At 38.6% G+C, this 17,086-nt stretch overlaps 4 protein-coding genes across 5 annotated transcripts; 1 reads left to right on the top strand and 3 right to left on the bottom strand.

The window, feature by feature from the left end:
* Window positions 1-389: 389 nt before the first annotated feature.
* Window positions 390-6,228, bottom strand: LOC105277860 (monocarboxylate transporter 12). Its single transcript, XM_026969004.1, has 7 exons — window positions 5,369-6,228; window positions 4,496-4,761; window positions 3,990-4,133; window positions 3,514-3,812; window positions 2,624-3,273; window positions 1,248-1,468; window positions 390-656 (listed from the first exon to the last, which is right to left on the bottom strand). The coding sequence occupies exons 1-7, from the start codon at window positions 5,779-5,781 to the stop codon at window positions 478-480; spliced, it is 2,172 nt and encodes a 723-aa protein (XP_026824805.1). The 5' UTR covers window positions 5,782-6,228; the 3' UTR covers window positions 390-477.
* A 1,328-nt stretch (window positions 6,229-7,556) lies between these two features.
* Window positions 7,557-13,766, top strand: LOC105277859 (glutamate [NMDA] receptor subunit 1). 2 transcript variants are annotated; one of them, XM_011336540.3, is made up of 17 exons: window positions 7,557-7,757; window positions 7,854-8,046; window positions 8,271-8,522; window positions 8,848-9,042; window positions 9,274-9,374; window positions 9,544-9,717; window positions 9,956-10,069; window positions 10,211-10,370; window positions 10,508-10,724; window positions 10,928-11,062; window positions 11,278-11,435; window positions 11,517-11,751; window positions 11,930-12,078; window positions 12,170-12,327; window positions 12,409-12,581; window positions 12,831-13,084; window positions 13,190-13,432. In XM_011336540.3, exons 2-17 carry the CDS (start codon window positions 7,870-7,872, stop codon window positions 13,430-13,432), a joined length of 2,895 nt encoding a protein of 964 aa, XP_011334842.1. In that variant the 5' UTR covers window positions 7,557-7,757; window positions 7,854-7,869. The 2 variants fall into 2 exon arrangements, with proteins under 2 accessions (XP_011334842.1, XP_019886745.1); XM_020031186.2 differs by lacking the exon at window positions 7,557-7,757 and having other exon boundaries at window positions 7,870-8,046; window positions 13,190-13,766.
* Window positions 13,767-15,329: 1,563 nt separating this feature from the next.
* LOC113563532 (DNA-directed RNA polymerase II subunit RPB1-like) lies at window positions 15,330-16,371 on the bottom strand (the record flags this gene model as incomplete). Its single annotated transcript, XM_026975189.1, has 1 exon — window positions 15,330-16,371. A coding segment is annotated over one exon (735 nt), but the record flags the coding sequence as incomplete, so codon positions are not given.
* Window positions 16,372-16,413: 42 nt separating this feature from the next.
* Window positions 16,414-17,019, bottom strand: LOC113563537 (leucine-rich repeat extensin-like protein 3; the record flags this gene model as incomplete). Its single annotated transcript, XM_026975194.1, has 2 exons — window positions 16,414-16,500; window positions 16,684-17,019. Coding segments are annotated over 2 exons (423 nt in total), but the record flags the coding sequence as incomplete, so codon positions are not given.
* Window positions 17,020-17,086: the final 67 nt, after the last annotated feature.

The following is a 17,086-nucleotide window of genomic DNA, read 5'->3' on the forward strand; positions in this document are numbered from 1 at the left end:
TATTAATTTAGGAAATTCAGGAAAATATATATTCATTTTTATTTATAATAATGTCGTTATAGTTGATAGTAAGAGAGGGTATCTTTTTCGAATTTGTTTATTATCAAGAACTCATTTATTTGCACGAAATACTTTTATCTCACTAGTTTGAACTGAAATCGCTCCAGGTTTTCTACATGACCAGATGGTCCTATTCTAAGTAAATCCCACATTTGACTCGTTTTACAAAAAAAAAAAGGATCATGCAATGGCTTTGTCAGTCATGACTCTCATCCTCATTTCTAATCTATTTATTTCAATGAACTTTAATAATGAAGGCACTCTGGCATATATGTATAATGTAGGAAGTGATCAGGAATCAATCTTGGAGAATCTCGACAAGTCATAAGTGATTTTTGTGACAACTGTTATGATTGATTTATTATCCTATTACACATTAAATCACTTCATTATCAACGATCGCATTCTCAAAATAATTTATTCTTTTACGGTAGTATCCTCTTCGCAATTATTATTCTCGGCGTTTACGGGCAGCTTTGTTGGGTTTCCTTGGTTTTCATTGAAAACCAAGAGCAAGGGTAAACCTCCTATGACCATACACGTGCCCATACACAGGAAACACACGGTGTAACTCCCAGTTACGTCACGCAGGTAGCCTGAAATGATGTTGTACCGCCTCATTATATGAATAGTAGAATTATAATTAAAATTCTAAGATTTTAGAAATATATATATATATATATATTATATGTTATGTATAAGAAAGAATTCTAAAGCTAATACATCAATTAAAAAATCAATTTTACGTAGTATGTTACATAGAAGGTGCACTTTAAAAATATCTGACCAATTTGGAATTTTGCTTTGCCGAAAATTTGATATTACTATCATCTTCGCGAAAATAATCCTTTATGTCAAAGTAATTAGAAAATTATGAAGCTATAAAGCAGGTGTGGCGTGTAGGCGTATTGCGTATAGCATGTATGTATACGTGCAATTATATATTTTTATCTTCGCATCTTTGACGCAATTATACGCGTGATTAGCGGAAGACACAGGGCAGTATCGTGGTTCAATAAATTTTTTCTGTTGTTTCCTGAATTCCATGGCAATTATGCAGTTATTTTCGCAATTATAAAGACTCGCGCAATAATTAATAAATTAAAATCAAAACAAATTATATTCTAAAATTAATAAATACATAGTAATGTTGGGTGCAAGAAGTGATGTAACATAGAGAGGCGTACCTGCGAGAGGTGGGATAGAAATCGCCCCGAAGCTCTGGAACATCCTCACAAGACCATAGGTGGACGATATTTTGTCGGTGCCGTATTGATCGGCGAGTAGGACGGGAACCAAGAGGAACCAACAGCCTAGGCACAGTCCATACATGCCAACGGAACACGCCAGCACATAAAAGGAATGAGCCATTGGGATAGCCAGGACCGCCACACCAGCACCAACTACGCTACTCAGTAAAAAACAAATTTCATGAAAACATACCTATATACCCAGTAAGCAAAATGTGTGCAATCTGCCAGCAGATTGGCAACAGATTACTGCAGAAGTTGATAGCAAATTGGCATCCGTTATGTCCGCATTAGGATAGTGATCTGCCAGCAGAGCCTGTTAACAGACTCTGACAGCAGATTGGCGGCAGAAACCGAGCAGGATCTGTTAACATTTGACGGCAGATTGACAGCAGAAACCGAACAGAATCTGCAGCTTTTGGCCATTCATATTCACGATATATTAAAGCATGTGTTTACTTTTAACACACTATAAATTGGCATTTTATATTACCATGTGTTAAAAGAACGCATTTGTTTGTTTGTTAAATTAAAGTACATTTGGCTTGATGTGTCTTTCTGACAGTTCGTTGCATAATCTCTCTCTTATTGTTAATTTATTCTAATCTGAAGTCCGAATTATGCTTTCGAACTTCAGATTGCTCGTGGCGTGCGTGAACTACATGGACGTTGTCCATGAGAGCCTCTGTGCCGCAAGTGCAAAAATTTTCAGAAAAATTAATATTGTCATGCCAAGGCGCGTATATTAACTTATATAACTGTTAGGCTAAATCTTAACATCGAGTAAGAACTCGACGTGTGCACCGCATAGCGGTGCGGAGCGAAAACACATATTCATAGCCGTGTAAATTTGAATACTGTCAAAAGCTGCAGATCCTGTTCGGTTTCTGCTGCCAATCTGCCGTTAGATTCCGCGCGCGCAGATCTTGCTCGGTTTCTGCCGCCAATCTGCCGTTAGATTCCGCGTGCGCAAATCTTGCTCGGTTTCTGTCGACAATCTGACTTCAAGCCATGTTTGCAGATTCTGCTCGGTTTCTGCCGCCAATCTGTTCTTAGATTTTGTGAGCAAGCTCTGTTACATTTCTGGCACCAATTTGTCGAATTAATCGTTAATAACAACTTCTGTATCAAATTTGTTGTCTTTTGGCTGGCAATAGTTGATAGCAGATAGTTAGCATCATCTGCTTTCGGCAGACTTGGCTATCTGGGTACCTTTATTTCTGTAATTCTAACTTCAAGTTGGAGAAAATCTCTTCAAGGATTCATTTTTATCAACACAAGCATACGTATTTTATGAATAAAATCGTATTTACCTTCCGATATATCCTTTCCGTCGATCGAACAGCTTGAGATCCGACAGCCAGCCAAGACCGAGTCTGCCACACAAATCGAGGGCGGCAGAGATAGCCACCAGGTAACCGGCCTCTGACTTACTGTAACCGGCAGCGTGAACATACGCTGGCAAGTAGTACAGCATGTACGGACTACCAGTGGACATCAGACTGACAGAGAAGCACATCATGATGAACTGCGGATTCTTCAGTAGTGACAAGTCGAGGTAGTGTGTTAGCTTCTGCATGAATGTGATTTTAGCTTCTGATGCCGTCGATGTCGTACGTGTCAGGGATGATATCGGTGGTGACGGTGGTGGCTGCTGTTCTGGTGGACCCATCGCCGTCACGGAGGATCTCAATGATCTCAACGATGTTCTGGCGGCTTTATATACACACGTTGAGTCCGTCGACAAATCTTCCACGCTGTGCAAAATGCTAGAGCTGCGGATTTTGGAGATGGGCTTCATACGAAGGCCCTCTCCCATTACGTCTTTTTCCTCGTCGCTATCGGTCAGCTCCACTGCAACCACACCACCACCCTGATGGAACAGCTCGTTCAACATGTTGTGCCGGGCAGTTGGATCGTTGGCGAATAGCAAATCTAGCTTCTGTTGCTTTTTGTCCTGATCCTGACAGAGAGATTGCATTATTCCTGATCGTAATTTTATGAGATAATAATAATGGGAATAGTAAAATAATAGAAAATAGTAAATATGAAGAAAAAGAAAGACAAGTGTGAAGAAATCGAAAAATTTTAATGTTATAAGAAAAAATTATAAAAATATAATAAATAAATAATTAATAGATATAACTATATAAATAATAAATAAATAAAAATAAATAAAATATTAATTAAGAGTTGGCCGTACCTGTTCTTTGGTTTCCTTTGGCTCGATCTTTTCCGAGACATTTTCCTCGGGTACATAATTTTCGTCGAGTGGTCGGTAGAGTGTCGCACTAACACATACGTGCAACATGCAACCGCCCAGTAACAATATTGTGCCGTGAAAACCAAAGTTCTTCACCAGAAGCTCGATCAAAAGCGGGAACACAAAACTACCCGCGGCGGTACCGGATACACAGATTCCGTTCGCGAGTGCACGATGCTTGTCAAAGTATTGTGATACCAGAATTATACCTGGTGTTGTAGACAAGCCGCCACCAATACCTGTAAGGGATGGTTTTTACTTTCGCTTTCGATTTTTTACTTTGTTGAACTATAATATTGGATTGAAATATTATTAAATTGAATATAATATTGGATTTGTGAGACTTGTGTAGTTTAATAATAGTACAATTTAAAATATTAAGGGAAGAGAGTATAAGAATTCAAAATACGGCGAACCTGTTAGCACTCCAAATGTAAAAAAGAGGTGTATCAATCGCGTGGCGAAATAACTAGTTGTAAGTCCTAGAGCGCAGAAAAGTCCTCCTACGAAAACCACCGTTCGACAACTGTACTTCTGGCAGAGCATACTCGTTACCGGAGCTGTAAGCAAAAAATATCAGCATCGATACAATGCCGTCACGTACATCACATAAAAGATAGAAAATTTAATATTAAAATAATTCAATGTTTTTAATAAATTAAAAAATTCGGTATTAAAAAAATAATCACGATTGAAGATCTCCTTTTCGAATTAACGTGGACGAAGTTTTTATATTTGTATTTCCAGTTTTATGTACAGCATTTTGTACTAATTTAGATAAGGACTTGTGAACAAACGCGATTAACTGTAGATAAACTTGAAAGTATCGTGTCAGCAAGTTTCACTCTCACACAATCGATCGATTCCCTTCGAAGCGAAGGTCACAGAAGCGAGGAAGCCTTGACAACGATGACTAACTCACCGAGCGCCAGACATAGGCACGTCAGAATCGCCGGTATCCAGGATGCCACCGAGGCGGACGAATCCTTGAAGGTCTCCATGACTTCGACGTAGAGCACGCCGTAGGACTTGACCAACCCGGCCACCCAGAACTGCACGAAGAAAGCGCCGAACACTACCACCCAGCCGTAACCGCCATCCAAAGGGACGTACGTGGTGTTTCGTGGTTTTCTGCTCTCATTTTTCTGCCGAGACTTTCTTCTTTTTGGGACCGTGCATCTGACGGACCTGAAGAAATATTGGGAGCGTTTATTCAAATGACTAATTATGCGCAAATTATGCAAATAGGAAACTATTAAACTATACATTGCACTTATACTGCACGGAACCCTGTAATTGTGTAAAATGATTTATTCATAAGAATAAAAATTACTACTAATTGTATAAGCAAATAAAAATTTGATCCTAGTTAATTCGAGGGAGCAGAGAGATGAGATGTAAGTAAATAATACTCTAAATAGCTGGTAAAGAAAAACATCCTCTACCAAATGATACGTTTAGCTTTCAACCAAACTAACGTTTACTCGTGAAGAGTATTTATCCATACTTTAATACTCAATTGAACAGTTCTAAAATGTTAGAACGCGCAGAGCCTTGCCGAGTTCTCTGAATGATTTTGCTCTCTGGCAATCGCTCGTGCACGAGAATCGTTAACGCACAACATTGATGAAATGTATGATTTCAGATTTTGCATGCATTAACTTGATACAATTCAACTGCAAATAGTACTTCAAGGAAGATTAAAGCATGAGTAATAAAATGATCACGAGCACGTGCACAATCAGTCTTCCTGATACCTGATTGGTACACCCTGAATATTCACTCCGACACCGACCTGAGCTCCCTCGATTTAGCGATGAGCGGCCGGGCGGTGAGGCTGGAGATCGTCAGCAAGTTGTCGTTGTCCTCCTCCTCGAGCACGGTGCCCTCGGGGCTCTGCAGGTGCGGCGGCACGATCGGCGTCGACGTCGCCGTCGTCTGCACCGCCAGCGACGCTGGTCGCTTCGGCGACGGCACCCCGCTGGCCACGCCGCCGCTCAGGTCAAACACCGGAGCCGAGTGGATGGAGAACAGCGAGCCCAGCTGCGTCGCCGGCTGATCGTTCATGTTCTCGTCGATAATCGCGCTGCCGGCGACAACCATCTCCTGGGAGGCTGTCGTCGCGACGCCCGCGACGTCCACGTCGGCCAGCACGCTCGCCGATGCCCGACAACTGTCCTGGAAACTCCATTCCCGTGGTAGCGACATGTTTCCTCGGCGGCTTCCTCGGCGGAACCGGGGGGACCGTAATACATTGGATTGTGTTGCTTGGGTGGTCGTGCGAGGTTTACTTGCTGATCTCGCTGGTCGTCTAACGGCTCCCCGAGCTCTCCCCTAGGTTTGACACTGCCTGGTTCACCCTTGCCTTCTTCTCCACTAGCTGGAGAACTGGTCTGGCTCTATTCGGACGTGTGTCTACCTGTCGTAGTGGTGCTGTCACGTCTACTACAACTGGTTAGAACTGTTTTCGTGTGCAACCTTGTCGCCGCTGCTCTTGCCTTCTTGTTTCCTTCCCGTCGATTTTACCGCAGGCCCCTCGGCGGAGAGGACTACGGTGCTTCCTGATTTGGCTCTCGAGGACCAACTGGACGAGCTTGAGGAGCAGGAACGTCCAAAGTTGGTGGTCAGCGTCCTCCTGTCTGATACCAGAGCGTTTCCCTCGACACTGTTGTGTAGACTAAGTCTCGCGAGGAACACGAGCAACGTGCGCACGCAGCCTGGTGGAGGGCTACCACTAGCTGGAAATTCACCGTGGGATCGATACATCGGTGACGTGGACGCGCATCTTCGTGGAAATCACCCGCGAACCACGTGCAAACGCACTGACGGAAGAGAAAGGGACCCATCGCATGGGACAAGAGCGAGAAACAGAATTCATTTGAACGAGCGAATCTAGATCAGATACACTTGAAGACGCAAAGTTTCTGAACAGGGAATATAAGACGTGACTGAGAAGATGTTTGCACTACTTTTTGGAATGTTGGCAAATGGAAAAATCTTTATTATTTTTTAAAGAATCTTATTTTAATAAAACAAACATTTTAATAAAAACTGAAATTTTATGAGAACTTTTGTAAAAATATATATAGTTAATATGTATATAGATGATATATGAACTTAATATTCTATATATAAAATATAAAAGAATATATATATATAGTTAATATAAAAGCGTCTTGTTAAAATTAAACTTTATAATATAGTATCTTATGCATACATAATGCAATTTAATCAACATAGCATGTTTAACAAAATAAGTTTAATAATAAGTGTATTATTCAAAATAGCGATTGCAAAACTTCTTGCTTCGCGCGCGCGTTGTTTATTTCAGTTAACTAGACATATTTTCAAGAAGAATGTAAAAGTTTCGTTTAAAATCTGTCATTAAGAAAATTTGTATTGCGATATCTGATTATCTCTCTGATCGACTTTCGTTAGCCATTGCGTCATGTAATGTGCACTGTGCACCTCAATTGTCCTAATTACCATAATTGCTATAATCCATTGCTGTAATGTTACTTTGTAGCGGTAATTGTAGAAGAGACACTACGCAAGAACGACCGTTTAGTGAACCGTTTGTAATTGCGCAAATGTAATTCAAGCATGCATTAAACAAACAAACAGTTATGAATTTATAAAATAATTCTAACGGATTACATTTTAATTCTTATAAATATATTTACGTGGAATTATATACATTATATGTATGATGCAACTTTGTTGTAAAATTGTAATTTACTTTATACATTTATCTTACAAATAATGTCAAACTTTCTATTAAATAAATCTTGCATGATAAATAAAAGCTGTTAATACAACAAGGAAGCCACCGGAATAACAATATATTGATAACGACTATTAAAACACATTGAGTCACAATCTGCAATTTGAATTTGGGGATTCCTGGATGAAACCCTGTGGCGGGGGTGACTTTCACGCGCAGCATCCAACTGGATCAATGACAAGGGATCCGCGACTACATCCCCCGCGCTCGCGCTCTATCTCAAGGCTCGACATTAGCACTTGGGCTGTTCCAAAGTGCTCCTTCATCAACCTTGTGAATCTATTTTGATATGTAACAAATAGCAGATTCCGATCGCGGATTCTCGGGCATCTCTGTTTCGCAGAAAAGCAAACAAAAAATCTAAGATAGAGCGTACGTAATAAAGTATCAAGAGGTATACGTAAGTAACAACTTTATTTGCACAATTTGCGAAGGACTTTTTAATTTCAGTCGTCGAGGAATTAATAATATGCTTATTTATCGCATACATTTGTAGCTAGTGTGATTGCACAATGAGAAGATTACACGTAGGAGCTGTGTTATCATTTCTCATTATCGTCTTGCACGATGTTCCGTATTCAGGATTTATTGTTGTCAAGGCGATTAACTACAATAATCCAAGACTTTTCAAGATCGGCGGTGTTCTCTCCAACACTAACAGTACAACACACTTCGAAAAAACAATTGACGTAAGAGGAACATCATTGCTGATAATAATAATAAATAAATTACTTTCTAAGGAAATTCATTTATATATATAAATTTTTAAATAAATCTATTTAATTAGTTTGATAAATTTGCGTGCAGCTATTAATAATAATATAATTGCTGGAAATATTTAACTTATCATATAAAGAGAAAACTGAGATTTCGAATATATTTATATAAACGTGTTTGTCTCCATGTGTTTTAGAATCTCAATTTCGATTTTCAATACGTTAATAAAGGGGTGACATTCAAGCACACGGTGATTGAGATGGACTCGAATCCAATCAGGACCGCATTGAGCGTTTGCAAATCTTTGATAGCCGAACAAGTCTATGGTGTAATAGTGTCACATCCGCTTACCGGTGATTTATCACCTGCCGCGGTTTCCTATACCAGTGGCTTTTATCATATACCCGTGATTGGCATATCATCCAGGGATTCCGCCTTCTCGGATAAAGTACGTAGAATAATTGAAAGTACATAAAATAATGCAATACCTATAGCAGTTGGAATCTATATATTAATATAAATTATATAATATAAATTAATATATTATTCTGATTATATTAATTAATATATCATTGTACATTTTAATATAAATTAATGTAAATATTAATGTAAATAATATTTTTTTAATCGTGTTTTGAGATTAATAGATTAATAGATAAATTATTGGGAACAATTTCTACATTAGTCGTTTACTAGTTAAACATTCGCTTATTTATTGTAACATCCAGATGTGACTTGTCGCACATTAAACTTGCGGGATAACATCTTTACAGAATATCCACGTCTCATTTTTGCGTACCGTACCACCCTATTCGCATCAGGCGGACGTCTGGGTGGAATTGCTGAAGCACTTCAATTACATGAAGATCATCTTTATCCACAGCTCCGACACAGACGGCCGTGCACTCCTCGGACGTTTTCAGACAACGTCGCAGAATTTGGAGGCTGATGTAGAAGTCAAAGTGCACGTATGCTAATGCTATTTTCATTTTGTATATTTGTCTGCGTTATTGATATTATTACATGTATTTCACTATTTATATCTTATTATCTCTTAGTTTTTAATTTAATTGTTTTGTGATCTCTGTGATTTTATTTTGATATTTCTGATATATCTTGATATATTTTCTATTGTCGTTATATTATACATACAATGAAAAGAATACGCGTTACTCCATGTTATCACATTATTATTCCAGGTTGAATTAGTTATTGAATTCGAACCGGGATTAACTAATTTCATAGACCAACTAATGGACATGAAAAGCGCACAGGCGAGAGTCTGCCTTATGTATGCTTCGTAAGTATTTACTATCATTATCAGTAAAAATTATTCATATACATTTTAATATTTGTTATTAACAACAATTGTTTAATTTAGGAAACAAAAATAAATTAAAATTACTGAAATAATATGAACTTTAATTTAGTGTAAATATATTCGAATAAAATCTTAAATGTAAAAATAGGAGATCGGATGCAAGAGTGATCTTCAGAGACGCTGCGACTCTCAACATGACTGGCGCCGGTTACGTATGGATCGTTACTGAGCAGGCATTGGAAGCACCAAATGTGCCGGAAGGTTTACTGGGGCTGAAGTTGATTAATGCCACCGACGAAAACTCGCATATCACTGATAGCCTGTCAGTACATCCACTATTTTATCAGTACATCCATTTCTAATGCGCAACTATCCATCCTAATCTATCCAAATAGCGAATTCTTTGTTTTCTTCGCAATCTTGAATTTTCTCAAAATTTATTTAAACATTAACAATTAAAAAAATTAATTATTGGAAATAAGGGATTTATTTATTTTTAATTATAAACAGATATTGTGCGTTAAAAAAATTTTAAATTACTTATGTAATCCATATTGCAGATTAGTACTCGTATCCGCATTGCGAACGATGAATGCAACGGAGAAGATCACTGAGGCGCCAAAAGACTGCAGCGATTCTGGCTCTATATGGGAAACTGGCAAAAGTCTCTTTCAGTACGATTATTTGTTTATCTTTCGCATAATTCCCTCCAAGAATTTTAAAATTTCAGGAGCTTTAATTAATCTCTGCAATCAATAATAGAAATTATATTATTGTTACGTTATTATTAATGCTTCTTTCGGCTGTTTAATTAGGTACATTCGCAAGCAGGTGCTACCAAACGGTCGTACGGGTAGAGTAGCATTCGACGATAATGGCGATCGCATATATGCCGAATATGATATAATTAATATCCAGTATGCAGGTCCCAATAACAAGACGCACGTTTCTGTTGGCCAGTATTTTTACCCTGCAGTGAGTAGACGATTTAAATTATAAAAAAAACTGAAATGGCAAAATTTATTTCCAAGTGATATTCACAGAAAGTTAAGTCCTGGCTCAGTTTAAAGTGATTATTATTTATAATTCTTTTGTTATTGATAACATGGTAGAACGGTACGAAGATGAAGTTGCGATTGAACGAATCCAATATTATATGGCCGGGCCGGCCTAAAGTCAAACCCGAGGGTTTTATACTACCGACGCACTTAAAAGTACTCACGATCGAGGAGAAACCATTCGTTTATGTTCGCGAATTGACGGATAGTGAAGCCAAGTGTTTGCCTGATGAAATTGCGTGCCCCCACTTCAACACGACAGAAAGAGATAGTACGTTGCTAGTAGTCAATAGTAGATATCATGAATCAATAGAACCATGAAAGTAAATAATTAATTGTAGATGATAGTATCAAATACTAACTGTTCATGTAAAAAGAAAATTTTAATCGAATTTAAATCAGTAGTAAAATGCATTTCTAAAATTTATAATATTTTTTGAAAGATATGAAATATATATTTTATTTTACTTATAGATACTCAAACATTCTGTTGCAAAGGATATTGCATGGATCTGTTGAAGGAACTGTCGAAAACAGTGAATTTTACATATAACGTCACTTTGTCACCTGACGGTCAATTCGGTAGTTATGTAATCAAAAACAGTTCAGGTAAAATAAAATAAAATAATACATAAAAGTATTCCTTTTATCATAATTATATTGAATAAGAATCCCATATGACTTGCTAATAAGTTCTTAATTTTAAACATTGAAGGAAATCAATAGTTTAAGTCAATAAATTAAAAATGAATTGAAAGAAATTAATAATCTTTTTTTTCATATTTCATTTTGCTTCTTCTTCTTATCTTGACGAAATATTAAAGTCGGAGGAAAGAAAGAATGGACTGGTCTTATTGGCGAGATAGTAAACGAACGGGCTGACATGATCGTCGCGCCATTAACAATCAATCCTGAACGTGCCGAGTTCATCGAATTTAGCAAGCCATTTAAATATCAGGGCATCACTATCCTTGAGAAAAAGGTACATGCTTTCTTAATCTGGAAATCTAATGTTACGTGCAAAAAAATAAGTATACATTTAAAATGTCTTTTGTGAGTTTAGCCTTCAAGATCGTCTACTCTGGTTTCCTTTTTACAACCGTTCAGCAATACTCTTTGGATTCTGGTAATGGTATCAGTACATGTAGTGGCTCTGGTTCTATATCTGTTGGATCGATTTTCACCCTTCGGTAGATTTAAACTAGCCAACACTGATGGCACCGAGGAAGACGCTCTCAACTTATCCAGTGCTATCTGGTTTGCTTGGGGTGTATTACTAAACAGTGGCATTGGAGAAGGTAAAAATATTAAGTGTCGTTCGCCCACTTTGCTCATTTAATCAGACATCAATACTAGAAAGTAAAATTAACTAGAAAGATGAATTGAACGTTTAATTAAAGAGAAAACTTGTATTTTTTATTATGTGAGATTCAATTATCAATTAATCTTAAATTAAATCTTTTTATCTATTAATAGGCACCCCGCGGAGTTTTTCTGCGCGCGTTCTAGGAATGGTATGGGCTGGATTCGCTATGATTATTGTCGCATCATATACTGCCAACTTGGCTGCATTCCTCGTTTTGGAGCGACCTAAGACCAAACTCACTGGTATCAATGATGCTCGAGTAAGAATAGTTAATCTGTTAATTCCAAAAGTAATGAGAAACTTAATATAAATATCTGGGTAAGAAAAACTTTTCTGTTTCTTCTGTAAAGCTCCGAAACACAATGGAGAACTTGACGTGTGCAACGGTAAAAGGATCTGCCGTGGATATGTATTTTAGACGGCAAGTAGAATTGTCCAATATGTATCGCACGATGGAGGCGAATAATTATGACACTGCTGAAGATGCGATACGCGATATTAAAATTGGGTAAGCAAAACTTCTTGGATTCCCATAGTTTGCGCGCGTAAGAGATGATTAATTAATCATATTGTTATCCTCTGTTTAAAGAAAATTAATGGCCTTCATCTGGGATAGTTCACGATTGGAATTTGAAGCGGCTCAAGATTGCGAATTGGTAACAGCTGGAGAATTATTCGGACGTTCCGGTTACGGGATCGGTTTGCAAAAAGGTTCACCTTGGGCAGATGCCGTTACGTTGGCGATCTTAGATTTCCATGAAAGTGAGTATACATCAAATTGATGCATCTGTATACTTTTGTATTTATATCTTCATATAGAATTCGTTATTATGGCTATAATAATAATGATAAATGTTTATTCTCTTGCAAGGTATTAATTTTTTATTTTAACGTAAAATTGAATAACATTAAGTAATATTTGTAGAGGAAGATAAACTGACGAGAGCTTAATTTAATATATTAAATTGCAACAGCTTTATATAATATGTCTAATTACAATCTTTTTTTTAGGTGGTTTTATGGAGAGTCTCGATAATAAATGGATCTTACAAGGTAACGTGCAACAATGCGAGCAATTTGAAAAAACACCGAACACTCTTGGCCTGGAGAATATGGCAGGGGTGTTTATTGTCGTCGGTGTCGGTATTGGTGGTGGTGTCGGTCTAATTATAATTGAAATGGCTTACAAGAAACACCAAATACGTAAGCAGAGGAAGATGGAATTAGCGAGACATGCGGCTGATAAATGGCGAGGGATGATTGAGGTAATTTAATTAATTCGATAAAATAAGCTGCTCGATATAATTAATTTGACGAAACTTCTTCGAATCTTTCTTATCTGAATTCTTATCATATTTTATCGTGAACAGAAACGGAAGACTTTGCGAGCATCGATAGTCACGCAACGAAGAATACAGAGTAACGGTTTGAACGATCCTGCGACAGTGAGCTTGGCAGTGGACACCGTCGCTAGATCAAACGTAGGACCACGCAGCCCAGGTCGTGCTTGGCCTGGTGATAGTGATTTGAGACAACGGCCGTTGTCTCGCTCCGATGATATCCGATTGTCGCCCGCCGCCTATACCGCTGACGTGTCGCATCTTATTGTCTAATCTTACATTAAATTGTAGTTCCTTACCAAGTAAGAAGGACTGTGTCAGTCGCTTCTAGTCATTACAACGATCATCTTGCTCTTCCTCACACATAGCAAAATATGATACCAAAGTTATGCGGTGGATATCCGTAACAATATCCGATATAATCAACGGATTATATTTATGTGTGTATAATAAAATTGTTTCTTCCTTAGATATTTATAGAAGATCGCGATGGAATATCGTAAAAATATCTTAAAAATATATTTGTTAATCGTTGTATATGGAGATTATAAATAAACGAGTTTTAAGTAACTTTTTAGAAAAACCAAATATATAATTGAAGATATCAACAATAGTTTTTATATTTATTAATGTTACTGAATTTGTGTTATTAAATATTCTTGATTTAACATTAATATTCTTGATTTAAAATATAAGAAAGTTTGTTTGAATCGATCATTGGTTGAGTTTTATCATGATGACGACGACGAGAAAGAAACACTATTATATGTATTATAATAATTTTATTATCCTTCCATACATTTTCATGTTTTTGGAGTTTTTATTTATACTCTATAATCCTTACATCTAAATTATTATATCACATTGTACACTTATCTAGTAACTTAATCTAATTGCACTCGTGTTTAACGATTCTCTTAAATATATTTACTACTTTTAATACCGATACTTTCAAATTTAGCCTAGCCTACTTCTGCAGAAACACTATTATATGTATTCAGATAGTTAAGATAGAACTAACTTCTTTTATAAAAACTTTTTAGGTCTAAAAGTCTGCTAAACCTTCTCATAATTATTAAATCTTTCGTTAGAACAAATACTTTGAAAGTAGAAATTGGGATAATCTATATTTCAAAATCTTTTTTATAAAATTTATAATTTCTAGTACAACACAGGCGCGCGCTATTTTATTTTTCAATGTTAATAATGTTTTCGAATAATAATATTCATCTATTATTTATTAAAACATTTTTTTTCTTTTTCCGAGGAGTTTTAAGATGTTTATATTATTAATTGGCATATTGCCTAGAGTTCTCTGCTATTGAAAATACCGTAAATTCAGAAATGAAAAAGTTCTCGAGTTTAAACTTTTTTTCTCCTCAGAGGAGTTCTGAGTTGATGATATCATTATTTTTTATATTGCCTACAGTTCTCTGCTATTGAAAATACCGTAAACTCAGAAATGAAAAAGTTCTGCCTTTAGAAATTTTTTCTTTTTCCGAGAAGTTCTGAGTTGTTGATATCATTATTTTTTATATTGCCTAGAGTTCTCTGCTATTGAAAATACCGTAAACTCAGAAATGAAAAAGTTGTAACCCTTAGAAATTTTTTTTTCCGAGAAGTTCTGAGTTGTTGAAATCATTATTTATTATATTGCCTAGAGTTCTCTGCTATTGAAAATACCGTAAACTCGGAAATGAAAAAGTTCTAGCCCGTAGAAATTTTTTCTTTATCCGGTTAGTTCTGAGCTGTTGATATCATTATTTTTTATTCCACTAGCACCACAGGCGCGCGCTATTTTATTTTTCAATATTAATAATGTTTTCGAATAATAATATTCATCTATTATTTATTATATAATAAATAACACAAATCCTATTCTAAAAAAGGCGTTAAAGGTGTTATTTATTTCATCATGTTTCATCAATACAAATTTGACAGAATTGACAGCTGCCGTTTTCACGTTCCTAAGAAATAATAAATTAATATAACCGCACTGACAGCCACTATGACATTCTGACATTCGCAACACGAAGTTCAAGTCACACGAAGTTCGAGCCAAGCGAGAGAACCAATCAGCGTCGCGGAAAAGAGGCCTCAATATTCGATAAAAAAGAACTTCACGAAGTTAACACGCCTTTTTTAGAATAGAAAACTAGATGGAACGTAATAGAAAAAGAAATGTATCACATCTTTATTGAATAATACTAATTTATTCTTACATCATTTGAACATTACAAATTCAAATTACAATTTAATTTACACAAGATGATATCTTTAAATAGATTTCTTTACTTTTCTGCATTGCAAATATTTAGCATCGTAATCTATAACTTAACAAGTGCTGATATTTTAGACGTGCGCACGTTTTTGATAGTTATACAAAGCAAGAACAATTTACAAACGGATTATTTAAACATCCGAATGAAGTAGATGGATAATATAGCTCTCAGATAATAATTGCAAGAAATCAGCAACTAGCGGTAGCCTGCTGTAGGTGAAGGAGGTGAGGGCATAAAAGAAGGGTATCCCGGTACAGTTGAAGGATATCCTGGTGTGACTGAAGGATATCCTGGTGTGACTGAAGGATAGCCTGGTGTGACTGAAGGATAGCCTGGTGTGACTGAAGGATAGCCTGGTGTGATTGAAGGATAGCCTGGTGTAACTGAAGGATATCCTGGTGTAACGGAAGGATATCCTGGCGTGACTGAAGGATATCCTGGTGTGACGGAAGGATATCCTGGTGTGACTGAAGGATAACTTATAATAGATGTTCCACTGGACGCACTAGCACTAGCCGAACTTGAAGCAGTTGCAAAGCTTGATCCGCCAGCTGGACTACTCAATTTTATTACACCACTTGCTGGAAAAGCTGTTGAAACACCACCCGAAAGAGATGGAAAACTTGAAGAACCACTTGAAGGACCAATAGAAATAGTGGAGGCACCTGCATTTGATACAGCTGTCGATCCAACAATAGGTAATTGTTGATTATACGGTGGTAAATATGTGGGTGCAGGTGTCGATATTGGTTGATGATTTCTGTTAGGAGCTGGGTATATAGCAGGCGGTCTCGTAGGTTGTGAAGGTGAAGGTCGAGGTGGAGGAAGATACGTACGACGTGTAGGTGGTGGAGAAGGAGAAGGAGTAGGCGATATATATGTACGAGGTGGCGGTATTGGTGGAGGTGGAGGTGGCGGTGGTGGTGGTGGTGATGGTGGTGGTGGCGGAGGCGGCGGCGGCGGATGTGGTGGTGGTGGTGGCGGCGGCAGCGGTGGTGGAGGAGGTGGTGAAGGTGGCAAATATATGGGTGGTGGCGGCGGTGGTGGTGGTGGCGGTGGTGGCGGTGGTGGCGGTGGCGGCGGTGGTGGCGGTGGCGGTGGTGGTGGTGGTGGTGGTGGTGGTGGTGGCGGCGGCGGTGGTGGAGGAGGTGGTGAAGGTGGCAAATATATGGGTGGGGGCGGCGGTGGTGGTGGTGGCGGTGGTGGCGGAGGCGGCGGCGACGGCGGAGGTGGTGGTGGTGGTGGCGGCGGCGGCGGTGGTGGAGGAGGTGGTGAAGGTGGCAAATATATGGGTGGTGGCGGCGGTGGTGGAGGAGGTGGTGAAGGTGGCAAATATATGGGTGGCGGCGGCGGCGGTGGTGGTGGTGGTGGTGGTGGTGGTGGTGGTGGTGGTGGCGGCGGCGGCGGCGGCGGTGGTGGTGGTGGTGGTGGTGGTGGTGGTGGTGGTGGCGGCGGCGGCGGCGGCGGCGGTGGTGGCGGCGGCGGCGGCGGTGGTGGTGGTGGAGAAGGTGGCAAATATGTGGGTGGCGGCGGTGGCGGTGGCGGCGGCGGTGGTGGTGGCGGTGGTGGCGGTGGTGGCGGTGGTGGCGGCGGCGGTGGCGGCGGTGGCGGTGGTGGTGGTGGTGGTGGTGGTGGTGGAGGAGAA

Source organism: Ooceraea biroi, chromosome 1 (assembly GCF_003672135.1).
Source record: "Ooceraea biroi isolate clonal line C1 chromosome 1, Obir_v5.4, whole genome shotgun sequence".
In the NCBI taxonomy this organism is placed as follows: domain Eukaryota; kingdom Metazoa; phylum Arthropoda; class Insecta; order Hymenoptera; family Formicidae; genus Ooceraea; species Ooceraea biroi.

Coding starts and splice junctions, on each gene's coding strand:
- LOC105277860 (XM_026969004.1), bottom strand. CDS start 5,781: ATGTCGCTACCACGGGAATGGAGTTTCCAGGACAGTTGTCGGGCATCG. Junction 4,134..4,495: donor GTGCCTATGTCTGGCGCTCG/GTGAGTTAGTCA, acceptor TTTTGCTTACAG/CTCCGGTAACGAGTATGCTC. Junction 1,469..2,623: donor CGGAAAGGATATATCGGAAG/GTAAATACGATT, acceptor TTTACTGAGTAG/CGTAGTTGGTGCTGGTGTGG.
- LOC105277859 (XM_011336540.3), top strand. CDS start 7,870: ATGAGAAGATTACACGTAGGAGCTGTGTTATCATTTCTCATTATCGTC. Junction 12,328..12,408: donor ATACGCGATATTAAAATTGG/GTAAGCAAAACT, acceptor CTCTGTTTAAAG/AAAATTAATGGCCTTCATCT. Junction 13,085..13,189: donor AATGGCGAGGGATGATTGAG/GTAATTTAATTA, acceptor TATCGTGAACAG/AAACGGAAGACTTTGCGAGC.